This window comes from Phyllostomus hastatus, unplaced genomic scaffold (assembly GCF_019186645.2).
Source record: "Phyllostomus hastatus isolate PE091 unplaced genomic scaffold, TTU_PhHast_1.1 phas_scaffold_39, whole genome shotgun sequence".
Classification (NCBI taxonomy): Eukaryota; Metazoa; Chordata; class Mammalia; order Chiroptera; family Phyllostomidae; genus Phyllostomus; species Phyllostomus hastatus.
Genome location: NW_025334028.1, coordinates 2,623,237 through 2,638,582, shown reverse-complemented (window position 1 = coordinate 2,638,582; position 15,346 = coordinate 2,623,237). Strand labels below are relative to the sequence as shown.

General features: G+C 37.8%; 1 protein-coding gene across 2 annotated transcripts in view; it reads left to right on the top strand.

The window, feature by feature from the left end:
• The window catches only part of CCNY (cyclin Y), a 278,861-nt gene that overhangs the window by 241,846 nt on the left and 21,669 nt on the right, over window positions 1-15,346 (top strand). For both annotated transcript variants that reach the window (XM_045820112.1, XM_045820111.1), the window contains one exon: window positions 8,172-8,338. In XM_045820112.1, coding sequence (XP_045676068.1) covers window positions 8,172-8,338 — 167 coding nt within the window. The remainder of the gene's footprint in view (window positions 1-8,171; window positions 8,339-15,346) is intronic.

Below are 15,346 nucleotides of genomic sequence, written 5' to 3'. Positions count from 1 at the left end.
TAACACCCATAAACAATAAAATGCCAGCCCTATGGGATAGCAAGGTGACATTTGTCTCAGTTTCTCAATTTTGGGGGTCAGTCTTGTGCTCCCCCTTTGGATCTATCTCTGGACCCTTTGTAACTTCATGACTTATTGTCTCACTTATGAGGGAATAAAAAGAGAGAGGAACCAAAAAAAGGAAGCCTCCTTTGACTTTAAACCTGTTGAGCAAGTTCTGCTGGTTTTCATAGATGCCACAGGAAGAGGGGTCTGGGCTTTGCTTTTCTCCCTTCCTATGGTTTTGAGAGGATGGGGACCAGATCTGAGCTGCAATATTCACAGTTGCCCTGCATCAGGCCTAGGTCCTCTGTGAGCTGCCAGGCTCAAATCAGCCACTCAGTCTCTGGGCACACAGTGTAAGTCAATCTTGGGCACATGGTTCCAGTTAGCCACTCACCTTCTGGGTGTGCAGTGCAAGACAAGTTTGGGTGCATGATTCTACTCAGCCCCTCGGTCTCTGGGCACGCACACAGCTCAAATCACAATTGGGCGAGCCAGCTGCTGCTCAAGAGTTCCTTACAAAGCAGCTGCCCACCATTCTTAACAAGCAAACGGCTTTTCACACAGCCCACCTTTCCAACCAGTCTAGAGACTATCTGAGTCAGGGTCCAACACGGCCCCAGTCCTCCCTTCTCCAGATGTCGCCTGGCATCTCAGTTTCTCTGGTGCTGGCGTCCACGGTCTCAGCAGATGTATACCATCTCTGTGTGTCTCCCACTTCATCTCTATTTCTCCCCAGTGACTTCCAGCATCCAAGTCCCTTGTGGTGCTGGGCTGTCCTCCCTGCTTTGGTAAGGGAGGGAGCTGGTGAAATAACTCTCCTCTCTGTATCCTGTGGCAGGTGCCAGCTGGGGGTCCACAGTGGCTTAGGACCCTACGCAGATCCCAGGGACCTTACCGTCCCATTGCAATCTCCTTACCATCTGTTTTCCAATGTCCTCTACAATTTTTGGCCTCCAAACTTCGTATAAGCTGAAATCTGTTGACTGTTCACTCTGTTCCTTCAGAAGATAGGCTAAGTGTTCCAGCTGGGCACAGGAAGAACTGGGCTCTTTTTTTTTAAATTTTATTTCATTTATTTCTGTCCCACTCTTTATTATTTCCTTCCTTCTGTTCACTTTGGGCTTTCTTCTTCTTTCAGAAGCTCCTTTAAGTATGAGATTAGGATGTTTATTTGAGCTTTTTCTTGTTTTTAGAGATAGGCCTGTAATGTTACGAATTTCTCTCTTAGGATTGCTTTTCCATTGTCCCACAGATTTTGAATTGTCATGTCCTCATTTTCATTTGTTTCAAGGTATCTTTTGATTTCTTTCTTGACCTCATTGTTGACCCATTCATTATTTAATAACATGTTATTTAGCTTCCATGTCTGTGTGTTTTTTAGTGTTCTTCTTGTGATTGATTTCTAGTTACATAGCATTGTGGTCAGAAGGAGATGTTTGATAAGATTTCAGTCTTCTGAAATTTGTTGAGACTTGTTTTGTGTCCTAACATGTCTAATCTAGAAAATGTTCTATGTGTACTAGAAAAGTATGCATTTGGGGTAAAATTCTGTAAAGACATCAATTAAATCCATTTGATCTAGTGTGCCATTTAAGGACACTGGTTCCTTGTTGAATTTCTGTCTGGAAGATTATCCATTGAAGTCAATGTGGTGTTAAAATCCTTGACTATGACTGTATTTCTGTTGATCTCTGCCTTTATGTCAATGAAGACTTGCTTTACATATATATGTACTGCTATGTTGGGTGCATAAATGTTTACTTCGCTTATATTCTCATGTTGGATTGTTCCCTTGATCATTATGTAATGTCCTTCTTTGTCTCTTACTATAGCCTTGGTTTTAAGTCTCTTTTGTCATATATAAGTACTACTACCCCAGGTTTTTTTTCTTTTCTGTTTGCCTGAAATATCTTTTTCCATTCCTTTACTTTAGTCTGTGTGTATCTGTAAATCTGAGATGAGTCTTTTGAGGGTAGCATATATATGGGTCTTGTTTTCTTACCATTTAGCTACCTTGTGTTTCTTGGTTGGATAATTTAAGTCATTCATGTTTAAGGTGATTATTGTTAGATACAGATTTAGTGCCATTTTATTCTTGGACCATTTTCCTCTTTTTTTTGTTTTTTTTTTTTATCTTTCTCTTTTTCTTCTTCTTAAAGCAAGCCCTTTAATGTTTGTTGCAGTACTGGTTTGGTGTTAGCAAATTCCTTTAGCTTTTTCTTATCTAGGAAGTTCCTTATTTTTCTTTCAACTTTAAATGATAACCTTGCTGGGTAAAGTAGACTTGCTTGTAGGCCCTTGCTTTTCATCACCTTGAATATTTTAAGCCACTCCCTTCTATCCTGAAATGTTTGTTTTGAGAACTCAGATGACAATCTCATTAGTGCTCCCTTGTAGCTAACTACCTGCTTTTCCCTTGTGACTTTTAGGATTCTCTCCTTGTCTTTAAGCCTTGTCATTTTAATTATGATATGTCTCAGTGTGAAACTCTTTGGGTCCAACTTTTGTGGGACTCTTTGAACTCCTTAGACTTGTGTATCTTTTTCCTTCTCAAGAGTAGGGAAGTTTTTGGTCATTATTTCTTCAGATAGATTCTCAATCCCTTGCTCACTCCCTTCTCCTTCTAGTATTCCCATGATGTGGATGTTGTTACGCTCTATGTTGTCCAAAATGTTTAAGTTCTCCTCATTTTTTTAAATTCTCTTTTCTTTTTGTTGCCTGGGTGTTTTTTTTCTACCATGTCTCCAAACCAGTATTCAATCCCCTGCTTCATCTAACCTACCACGTATTCCTTCCAGTGTATTATCTGTTTCAGATATTGCATTGTTTATTTCTAACTGGTCCTTTCTTATGGTTACTCTGTCTTGTTTCATGGTTTTGAGTATCCTTATGATCATTACTGTAAATTCTCTATCTGATAAATTGTTTGCCTCCATTTCATCTAGTTCTTCCAGAGCATTCTCTTGTTCTTTTATTTGGGGTTTGTTTCTTTGTCTTCCCATTTTGGCTGCTTTTTAAAATATGTTTCTTTATAGTATAACATTATTAACATCTACAATGTTTATATAATATACTATTAGGTTGGCCAAAAAGTTCATTTGGTTTTTTCCTTAAAAGATATATTTTTCATTTGCACCAATAACCGTATTGATTTAGATATTTTGAGCATCTTGGCTCTCTCCTGCTATTGACTTCTAGTGGGTAGAAGCCAGGGGTGCTGCTAAACATTTTTCTTTTTTTTTTTTTTTTTTTTTTTTAGTATTTTTTTAAATTTATTTTTTAGAGAGGGAAGGGAGGGAGAGAGAGAGAGAGAGAGAGAGAGAGAGAGAGAGAGAGAGAGAGAGAGAAACATCAATGTGTGGTTGCTGGGGGTTATGGCCTGCAACCCAGGAATGTACCCTGGCTGGGAATCGAACCTGGGACACTTTGGTTCCCAGCCCGCGCTCAATCCACTGAGCTACGCCAGCCAGGGTACATTTTTCAATGCATAAGACAGCCCCAGAGCAAAGAATTATTTGGCCAAAATGTCAGTAGTACTAAGGGACTTTGCAGAGCTCTTTTAACAGTTCGGTCAGTCACAGCACCTTTTCCATACACTGCACAAATTTTATTTTGCATTTCAGTCGTATTTTTTACCTTTCTTGAAATAATAAAATATAATATACCAAAATGTATATCTTCTTCCATTTTCAGTATTAAAATGACTGCACAAAAGTTCACCAATTTGTTTTTTTTTTAAATGCAGGCTGATATAACAGCTGTCACCATACAATCTTACAAAATTGTTTAGAATGAAGTTGAAGATAACTAAGCACTGCTAGAGCCATAATATGGAAAAAACTAAGTGAACTTTTTGGCCAACCCAATATTATAGCATCTGTAATGTTATTATTAACATCTTATATTCTTTTGATATATTTGTTGCAATTAGTGAACTTACAGTGATATATTATTATTAACTAAATTTCATGCTTTATTCATATTTCCTTAGTTTTTATCCATTGTCCCTTTTATTTTCCAGGCTACCCTCTAGGATACCACATGACATTTAGTTGTCATGTTTCCTTAAGTTCCTCTTGACTGTGAGGGTTTCTCAGACTTGCCTCGTTTTGATTATCTTGACAGTTTTGAGGACAACAGGGCTGGTAATTTTGTAGAGTGTCCTTAAGTTGGGATTTGTCTGGTGTTTTTTCATGATTAGACTGGGATTGTGTGTTTTAGGGAGGAAAACCACAGTTAAAGTTCTGTTTTCATCATATCCTATTAAAAGTGCATACTGTCAACGTGACTGAATCACTTTTAACAGTAACCTTGATCACCTGGCTGAGGTGGTGTCTATCCAGTTCCTTTACTATAAAGTTACTCTTTTTTTTTTTTCACTCTCTATGCCTCATTCTGAAGGAAGTGACTGTTTGCAGCCCACTTAAGGAATGGGGTGCAAATCCCATTACCTAGGAGGCTTTATCTCCTAGGTAATTTATTGCTTATACTTGTTATATAAGTATATAAGGAATACCAGTCATACCCAGCTGATTGTGTCCCTGATGATGAAGTGACCTGTGGAATATATTGAGTCTGACTCAGAATACTCCCTTTTTGGATCACTTTAATAGTTTCTAAAGAAGTTAAATGACATCTGTTCAGTGATGAGTACAAATATCTCATTCACATACACAAGAAATCTCTACGTGAAACCTGCCTGCCTCTGTATTTCAGAGACAGAACTTCCATGTAGATGTTCCTTCTTCACTCTGCAGGATGATGTGTCCATTATAGCAAGCACTCAGGCTATGCCCTGCCCTGGCACCATGCTAGACATTGAGCAAACAGTGGGCAAAGTGAGATGTGGTCCTTATCTTCGGAGAGTAAACATATGGTTTACTTGGAGGAGAGACCAAGGCAACTGCACTACACCAAGACAAATTCAACAATGGGTCAAGTAGGAAGGACCCCCAGACTAATGCAGGGGAGTCAAGGTAGACTTGCCCTGTAATGGTTTCCTATTATTTTTCCATAAACTCTTGTGATACTTTATTGGCTGTTTTATTTTTGGGATTTGAAATATGTTGATAGCTTCTTGTCATGATTTTAACTTTGTCTTTTACTGCATACAATGTCCCTCTTCATCCTGAGGAAAAACTGGTATGTGGGATTAGCCATAAGATTTAAAAATTGCTTTTTTTAATAGATTGGTGAAAACAGAACAATAATCTTTCTGAACAAAAGAACCATTATTATATATTTATTTATTCAGCAAATAGTTAAGTGCCAACATCCATGTTGGGAAAGCTCATATTTCAGTGGAAGAGGCAGAAGGTTCTGAACCCCCTCTGCAGACTTCCCTACATGTTCACCATTGTAGCATTTTAAAGACAGGGGTCTGTTACAGACTTCAAACGAAGCTGTAGAAAGCTTCTGTTGCTTTAGAGGGAGCATGACTCTTCTACCTGTGGTTTAGGGACCAGGGGAACCAGGGAAGCTCCACAGAGGAGCTGCTAGCTGATGCTATGACTTTTCTTAATCTGCTCAGAATTTTGTTTTCACTGAGGATCATTTCTCCTTCCTCTATCCCTTCTTCTCCTTTTCTCCTAATTCTCCCTCCTCCCTCTAGTTCTGTCCCTCTTAACCCTCATCTCCCCATTCTCCTTCTAAATACCTCACCCCTGCTGCCTCCACTGCCCTACTCTACCCACATACTCACTGCTGGAAGTGACTTTACTTATTTAATTTTATTTTTTACTGTGAAAGAGACCACCCAGTTTCCTTCTCAGAAACACTGTATAACATTGTTAGCCTAATTCAGGCACTCAAAAATACCTACTTAGTTTTACCTTGCCATTTATTCTCCAAACTATTATAAGACTTAAGAGCAGAATGCAGCGGACTATTCCTTTCTCTATTTTGCTGCCTCTTCATCCCTTCTCCAGATGTATCACAGCTTAGGCCTGGCCCCTTCTTCTCTCTATCATTCTGCCTCTCTCCCATGTCATCAGATTCATGCCCATAACTTACTACATTTTTATGTCGTAGACTCTCAAATTGCTATCTCAATGCTGTCTCTCTCATGCTCCAGACCTGCATGTGCACTGCCTGCATGGCATCCTCTGGGACCTCTCAGATAGAAGATGTCCACAGTCAGCCTGGTCATTGCTTTCACCAGCTTCTTCTTCCTGGTGTTCTTTATCTAAGAGGGTGTCACCCATCCAGCTGCATGAGCGAGAAGTCTGGGGTCGCCCAGAGCAGCCTCTCTCTGGAATATGAATGCTGGTCTCCACTGTCAAACACTGGTCTTTTTTTAGGACTGTTTTTTAATCTTCTGATGCCTCTTCCCAACAGCTGTTCTCCCTTCCAGCTCCTTCTCCCCTCTACAGCTGGAGTGGTCAGTGCACCCCATTTTATCTCCAGTGATGAGCACAGAGCCTGGTATATATTGAGTGCTTGGTGTTTAGACAGTAAATAAAGTCCTCCAGTTTGACCACACTTATTATTTATATGTTTTCATCCTGTGGACTTTTTTGTTGTGTGATTATTAGCTTCTTAACACTATCCTATTCTACTTGCACATTCATGTCATTTAACAAACTTCTTGAAACCAGTCTGTTAATTACCTCTTTCTCAAGAGCTTCCTAAAGTACAGCCTCCTCCCCAGAACACTAACAATGTAACAGATATGGATTCTGTCCCTTTTTCAGCTTTCCCATCCCATTTATGAACATGGATATTATTTAGCTGAAAATAATCTATATTTTGTATATTTAACATTTTGCTTTCTGCACATGCCTTTTTAGAAGTTGCATATTTTAAGACTTTACAGATGTTATAAACTATGAATAATTTTAACACTGTATAGATTTCATTTGTGTTGGAAAGCAAGTTATTAAAAAAGTATGGATGACTAAATTTCTTTCTTTCTGATGCAGTAGTTCCACTTTGTAAATGATAAACTATAGAAAAAATAATTTCATGATTTGGGGAAGTATAAAACATACTAATAAACAGATTTTTCACCAGTGGAAATTTTTAAAGACATTCTTGTTACCAAATCCAAGTGGTGAATTTTCCACAAAATTTCTGATGTGGGCATTTCTGATGTCTGTCCTCAAACTAAATTGTGCCAGTTTGTAAATCCTATTATATTTGTTTTTATTTTCTATCTTCAGCTGATATTATATGATTTCAGTTGTATGTGGAATCTAATGAACAGACTGAACTAACAAGCAAAATAGAGACAGACTCAGAGAGCAGGTTGACAGCTATGGGGAGTTAGGGGGTACAGGGATGGAGCAGAAAGGAAAAAAGACTCATGAACATGGACAACGGTGTGGTGATTGTGGGGGAGGAGAGAATAAGGAGGATAAGTGGTAATGGAAAAAAATGCAATTAAAAAACACAAAGTGAATTTATCAAATCAAAACCATAGTGAGGTACTCCTTCACACTAAAATAAGTTAGACACAAAAGGAAAAATTTTGTATGATTCCACCTATATAAGATACCTAGAGTAGTCAAATTCATGGAGACAAAGTAGAATAATGATTACCAGGGGTTGGGGGAGGGGAATGCAGTGTTGTACAGAGTTTCAATTTGGGAAAATGAAAAAGTTATGGAGATACAAATGGACAGTGATGATTTCACAGCAATGTGAATACTTAATGCCACAAAATCTTACACTTAAAAATGGTTAAATGGTAAATTTTATATTACATATATTTTACTACAATAGGTTTATCAACACTGCATATAAATCTACAAATACTTCAGAGTAAAAAAATTAATTAAAAACTACAGATAAAGATAGGTTTATTCCTGTCACATTCTCTGTTCTACTATTGGAATATTTGTTATTTGTCAAATTTGTATCGCTGTCCTAGTTGATCGAATGAGGAATTAACCTATAGCTCCTGGAGTTTGTCTCTGCCTTGGAGTCTTTCAGCTCTAGTTATGAAGTGTGCACATTGTATATCAGACTGTTGGAGCCCTTGACTTTTTAAAAATAAGTATGATTATGTAATAAATCCTTGTTTGAAGGTTGGTAGAATAGAGTTAAACCATTTTAGAATTTCTTTATATAGACTTATATGTGAGAGAAAACAGGTTGCTTAGTTCTGGCATTTTCTTGTCCTCTAGGTATACCTTGAAAGACTTCTAACATATGCAGAGATAGATATCTGTCCAGCCAACTGGAAGCGAATTGTCCTTGGGGCTATTCTGCTGGCCTCCAAGGTATGGGATGACCAGGCTGTGTGGAATGTGGATTACTGCCAGATCCTGAAAGACATCACCGTGGAGGATATGTGAGTGGGGGGAGAGGGGTGTTGGAGGAGGAACGGGGCGTAGTCACTGTTTATGAAGGAGATTGTGTCCCTTTTGAATGCTCTTTCTAGTGTAGAATGAAATGATTTTATTGACTGTCTATTGGGAGATGACATACAATGAGTGCACAGTTGTGGAATGTTACATGCAAAAACCTGTAGTTCTCTTCATTGTGGATCATGAACAGGTACTGACAACACTTTGTTTTGTGAAACTGGTTGTAGTCAAACTTTCCTTTCCATTCCTTAGGAGGGGTGGACCAATGCCTTATGCAGTGTGTGGTAGTGGTTTCCATCCTAGTTGTGTCTCACTGCAGACTGATAAAACGGAGTTAATGTCCTGCACCAGTCATTTGTGGACAACAGCCTAACCAAAAAACAGAAGAGCCTAAAACATTGTGTTTCTTTTTAGTTTCACAGAGAAGATGTTTACTGTTTTGTCATTCTTACATGTTTAGTTGCTTAAAATCAGCATTCTGTCCAGGAGGCCTGTCATGTGATTTCATCGTTAGGGTGGCATATTCTTCTGGCTGTCCTCAAGTACCCACAGCTCAGTGGAGGTGCCATAAATCCTGGGCAGAGAGGAGAGTTGTCCACTTCACAACTCTCAGGACAACCTTAGGATTTCTCAGATGGTTCAGTCCTCAGATTTAGGTATAGACTGTTAGCAGGAGATCTGCAGGCCTAGTCCCTGGGATATCTGGGGTCTGAGATGCAGGAAATAGGTTCAGAGCCTCTTAGACAGAAGGAGATGTTTTGAAAGATAATTAGGATGAACTACTTACAATTGCTTATGGTTTATAGGCACTTCTGACAGTATTCATGCTAAAATTTGCCTCATTGTTTATTTGGCTTTCTTGAGGAAGCTTTAGGCTGGAGGAGGTTCCCAGCTCTGTCCCAGTCCACATCCATGTCCCTGGACCCAGTAATCCTGGGAATGCAGGATCTTCACAGTGCCTGTGACTTCTACCTTGTGGTGGTGTCACATTGGATTTCTGGGCACCTGTGTCTTAGTTCTGACTTGCTGGGCACCCCATTTTGTGGCCCTATGGAGCATATTTGTTATCATTTGGGTCTTTTGTTGCAGAACTGATTCCTGCTGCTGACCTATAAAAACTCCTTCCTGTGTCTATAATTCTCTATTATAAAAACTAAGAAAAGTATAAAGAAGTTTTTGATAGTAATAAAAATAAAATTCTTGATAATATTTTATAGTGAAAACAGCTGTGAAAATAATTGTCATTTAGACCATAAAGGAGAAGGACATTTGGGTTCAAGGTGTAAGAAATACTACTTTATTGGGGGGTTACTCTCTCATCAACGGCCTGATACCATGTGCCACTGAATTGTGCACCACAGGGATCACATCAAGGTTGTCTCTTTTCCTTTGTGTAAAGAAGATGATGTAAAACCAGTGCCTTGGTGTGGGTGGCAATACTGTGGTTCTGCAAGAGCAGGTGGAGGCCTTTTCCACCATGAGCAGTTGTATCTACTTAAGTAAAAAAGTAAAATGCCTCCTGAAGTCATTGTATGTCTCAATCTTTTCATCATATATGTCCTAGCTATTTCTGAAAGAAATGCGATACAATGCAAATTACAAATACAGAAGCATTAAAGAAAAAGAACAGAAAAATGAAGAAGGAAGAGTATGGGGGTAGGGAGGCAATTCATTTTGTTCTATTCTTCTTTTAAGGTTTTTAAAATTTTTTATTGTATTTTTTCCAATTGCCATTTATCCCCCTTATATCCCCCTCTGTTATCACCACACTATTGTCCATGTTCATGAGTCCTTTTTCATTTTTGCTCAATCCCTCCACTCCCTAGCCACCCCCCACCCCAAGAGCTATCAGCCTGCTCTCTATCTATGAGTCTGTCCCTATTTGCTTGTTAGTTCAGTTTGTTCATTGGATTCCACCACATATGAGTAAAATCATATGGTATTTGTTTTTCTCTAACTGGCTTATTTCACTTAGCATAATGTTCCCTAGGTTGATCCATGCTGTTCCAAAGGGTAAAAGTTTCTCTTCTTTTCAGATGAGTATATTCCATTGTGTAGATGTCCCATAGTTGTCTTATCTACTCATCTACTGATGGACACTTGGGCTGCTTCCATAACTTGGTGATTGTAAATACTGCTGCAATGAACATAAGGGTGCTTATGTTCTTTCGAATTAGTATTTCAGATTTCTTCAGACAAATTCCCAGAGGTAGAGTCTGTGGGTCATAAGGCAGTTCCATTTTTAGTTTCCACAAGAACTGCACCACTAATTTGCATTCCCGCCAACAGTGCAAAAGGGTTCCCCCTTTTCTCCACATCCTTGTCAGCACTCGTTGTTTGTTGATTTATTGATGATAGCCGTTTTGCCCCATGTGAGGGGAGCCATCTGTATGTCCTCTTTGGAGAAGTGTCTAATTAGGCCTTTTCCCATTTTTAATTGATTGATTGTTCTCTTGGTATTGAATTTTATAACATCTTTATAAAATTTGGATATTAACCTTTCATCAGATATATTGGCAAATATGTTCTCCTATTCAGTTGTTTGTTTTTTTATTTTGTTGATGGTTTCCTTTGCTGTGCAAAAGCTTTTTAGTTTGATGTAGTCCCACTTGTTTCTTTTCTTTCCCTTGCCTGAGGAGATAAATTAGATAAAATACTGCTACGAGCAAGTTCTGAGATTTTTGCTGCCTGTGTTTTCTTCTACGATTTTTATGGTTTGGGGTCTAACATTTAAGTCATTGATCCATTTTTAATTTATTCTTGTGTGTGGTGTAACAAGGTGGTCCAGTTTCATTTTTCTACATGTATCTGTCCAATTTTCCCAACACTGTTTACAGAATAAACCATCTTTAGCCCACTGTATGTGCTTGCATCCTCTGTCAAATATTAATTGACTAAAGGTGTGGGTTTATTTCTGGGCTCTCTATTCTGTTCCATTGATCTGTGTGTTTGTTTTTATGCCAGTGTTATGCTGTCTTGATTACTATGGCTTTATAGTATAGTTTCACATTAGGTAGTGTGATATCTCCAACTTTGTTCTTCTTTCTAAAGATTGCTGTTGCTATTTGGGGTCTTTTGTAGTTTCATATAAAGTTTTGGAACATTTGTTCTATTCTGTGAAATACTTCACTGGTATCTTGATAGTAATTGCATTGAATCTATAGATTGCTTTGGGTAGTATGGACATTTTAATGATGTTAATTCTTCCAGTCCATGAACACAGTATATGCTTCCACTTATCTACATCTTCTTCAATCTCTTTCTTCAGTGTCTTATAATTTTCCATGTACAAGTCTTTACATCCTTGGTTAAATTTATTTTTTAGGTATTTTATTCTTTTTGTAGCAATTGTGAATGGGATTGTTTTCTTAATTTCCCTTTTAGTTCATTATTTGCATGTCAAAATGCAACTTATTTCTGAATATTAATTTTATATCCTGCTACTTTACTGAATTTATAGTTCTAGTAGTTTCTTGGTGGAATCTTTGGGGTTCTCAATGTACAGTATCATTTCATCTGCAAATAAAGACAGCTTTACTTCTTTCCAATTTGGATGCCTTTTATTTCTTCTTCCTGTCTGATTGCTGTGGCTAGGACTTCCAGTACTATGTTGAATAAGGGAGGTGAAAGTGGATATCCATGTTTTATTTCCAGTCTTAAGGGGAATACTTATAGTTTTTGCCCCTTGAATATGATGCTGGCAGTGGGTTTATTATATGTGGCCTTTATTATATATACATATGTTCCCTCTGTTTCCACTTTGCTGAGAGTTTTTATAAAAAATGGGAACTGGATTTATCAAATGGTTTTTCTGTCTCTGTTGGTATGTTCATGTGGTTTTTATCCTTCATTTGATTTATGTAGTATATCACATTTATTGACTTAAGAATATTGTATCAGCCTTGCATCCCCAGAATAAACCCCTTGATCATGGTATATGATCTTTTTGATGCATTGCTGTATTTGGTTTGCTAATATTTTGTTGAGGATTTTAGCATCTATGTTAATCAGGTATATTGGCCTATACTTTTCTTTTTTGGTAGTGTCTTTATTTGGTTTTGGAATTAGGATAATGCAGACCTCATAAAATGAGCTTGGGAGTCTTCCCTTCTCTTGAATTTATTGAAATTGAGAAGGAGAGTTGTTAGTTCTTGAACTGTTTGGTAAAATGCATGTGTGAAGCCATCTGGTCCATTCTTTTTGTTTGCTGGGAGTTTTTTATTACTGATTCATTTTTCATTAGGTGTAATCTATCTATTCACATTCTCCGATTCTTCCTGATTTTGTTTTGGAAGATACATGTTTCTAGGAATTTATCCACTTTGTCCAAGTTGTCCAATTTGTTGGTATATACCAGTAGTTCCTAATACTTTCTTACAATACTTTGTGTTGTTTTGGTGTCAGTTATTTCTCTTCTTTTTTTCTGATTTTATTTATTTGGGTCCTCTCTCTTTGTTTCTTGATAAGTGTGGTTAAAGGTTTGTTGTCAATCATGTTTATCTTTTCAAAGAACCAGCTCTTAGATTCATTGATCTTTTGTATCATTTTTAGATTCATTCTTATTTATTTCTACTTTGATCTTTATTATTTCTTTCCTTCTACTCATATTGGGCTTTGTTTGTTGTTATGTTTCAAGTTCCTTCAAGTGTAAAGTTAGATTGTTTATTTGAGCTTTTCCTTGTTTTTTTGAGATAGGCCTGTGATGCTATAAATATCCCTCTTAGGATTGCTTTTTCTGTGTCCTACAAATTTTGGATTGTTGCGTTCTTATTTTCATTTGTTTCAAGGTATCGCTTTATTTTTTCCCTGATCTCATTGTTGACCCATTCATTGTTTAATAACATGTTATTTAGCTGTCATATCTTGTGTCTTTTTTTTAGTTTTTTTCTTGTGATTGATTTCTAGGTACATAGTGTTGTGGTCAGAGAAGATGCTTGATATGATTTCAGTTTTCTGAAATGTGCTAAGACATGTTTTATGTCCTAACATGTGGTCTAACCTAGAAAACATTCCATGTGCACTTGAAAAGCATGTATGGTCTACTGCTTTGGGGTGAAATGATCTGAAGAGGTCAACTAAGTCCATTTGATCTAGTGCAGGGGTGTCAAACTCATTTTCACTGGGGGCCACATCAGCCTCGTGGTTGCCTTCAAAGTGCCAAATGTAATTTTAGGACTTTATAAATGTAACTACTCCTTAACTAGGGGCAAGGAGCTTGGCGCTGCTGCTGGGTAGAAACAAAGTGCTGGGCCAGATAAAACAAGGTAGAGGGCCAGATTCAGCCTGCAGGCCATGTGTTTGCCACCTGTGATCTAGTGTGTCATAGAAGGCTGCTGCCTCCTTGTTGAATTTCCATCTTGGAAGGTTATCCATTGAAGTCAATGGAGTGTTAAAAATCCCTGACTGTGACTGCATTTCTGTTGATCTCTCCCTTTATGTCCATCAAGATTTGCTTTACATATATAGCTGCTGCTATATTGGATGCATAAATGTTTGCTAGGATATGGCCTCTTATTGTATTGTTCCTTTTATCATTATGTAATACCCCTCTTTGTCTCTTACTATAGTCTTGGTTATAAAGTCTGTTTTGTTGGTTTTGCTACAGCAGCTTTCTTTTTCTTTCTATTTATACAAAATCTCTTTTTCCATCTCTTTACTTTTAGTCTGTATGCATCTTTTTTTCTGAGATGGATCTTTTGGAGACAAGCATGGATCTTGATTTCTTATCCATTCTACTACCCTATGTCTTTTGATGGGAACATTTAAACCATTTATATTTGAAGTGATTATTGGTGGATACATATTTATTGCCATTTTATCAGTATTTTTTTAACTGTTTCCTTTGTATTTTTTTTCTTAAAGCAAGTCCCACAACATTTGTTACAATACTGGTTTGGTGGTAACAAACTCCTCTAGCTTTTTCTTGTCTGGGAATCTCTTTATTTCTCTTTCAATTTTAAATGATAACCTTGCTGGATAAAGTAGCCTTGGTTGTAGGTCCTTCCTTTTCATCATCTTGAATATTGTATGCCAGTTCCTTCTGTTCTGAAATGTTTCTGTTGAAATATCAGATGACAGATTGATGGGAGCTCCCTTGTAGATAACTAACTGCTACTAGATGCTTTTTTTCTTAAAGCTTATTTCTCCTTTTTTGTAGGCTTTGCTATTTTAATTATGATGTGTCTTGGTATGGGCCTCTTTGGATCCATCATTTTTGGGAGACTCTGTGCTTTGTGGACTTGTGTGTCTTTTTTCTTTACCAAGTTAGGGAAGTTTTTGATCACTATTTCTTCAAATAGGTTCTCAATCCCTTGCTCACTTTCTTCTCCTCAGGCATTCCCTTGATGCCACTGTTGTTATGCTTCATGTTGTCCCAAAGATTTCTAAAACACTCCTCATTTTTTAAAAATTCTTTTTTCCTTTTGCTGCTTTTTGGGTGTTTTTTTCTACCCTTTGTCTTCCAAATCACTGAATCTGTCCTCTACTTCATCTAAGATATGTTTATTCTTTCCAGTGTGTTATTTATTTCACATATTGCATTCTTTATTTATGACTGGTCCTTTTTTTATGGTTTCTGTGTCTTTTTTAAAATCTGTATCTGGTAAATTGCTTGTCTTCATTTCATTTATATCTTTTGAAGAATTCCCTTTTCTTTCATTTGGGGCCTGATTCTTTGTTCCCCATTTTGGCTCCCTCTTTGTGTTTGTTTCTGTGTATTAGGTAGATCTGCAATGACTCCTCTGTCAGCCTATGTTGGATGCAGCCTGTGACTGGCCCTAGGCAACCTGTTTGGAGCTATTGGAGATGCATAGCTTGTGTTTCCCTCTGCTGGGCCTGGGTATGTGCGGGAAGAACCAAGCTCTGCACTGAGGCTGTCTTTTACCAGCACCATGCCTGGTGGAGGGCCAGCTAAAGTCTCAGAGCTCCCAGAGGTCTGCCTTTGCCTGTGGGCTGTTAAGTTTAATCACTCAAGGGCCTCCAGTTGTACTGCT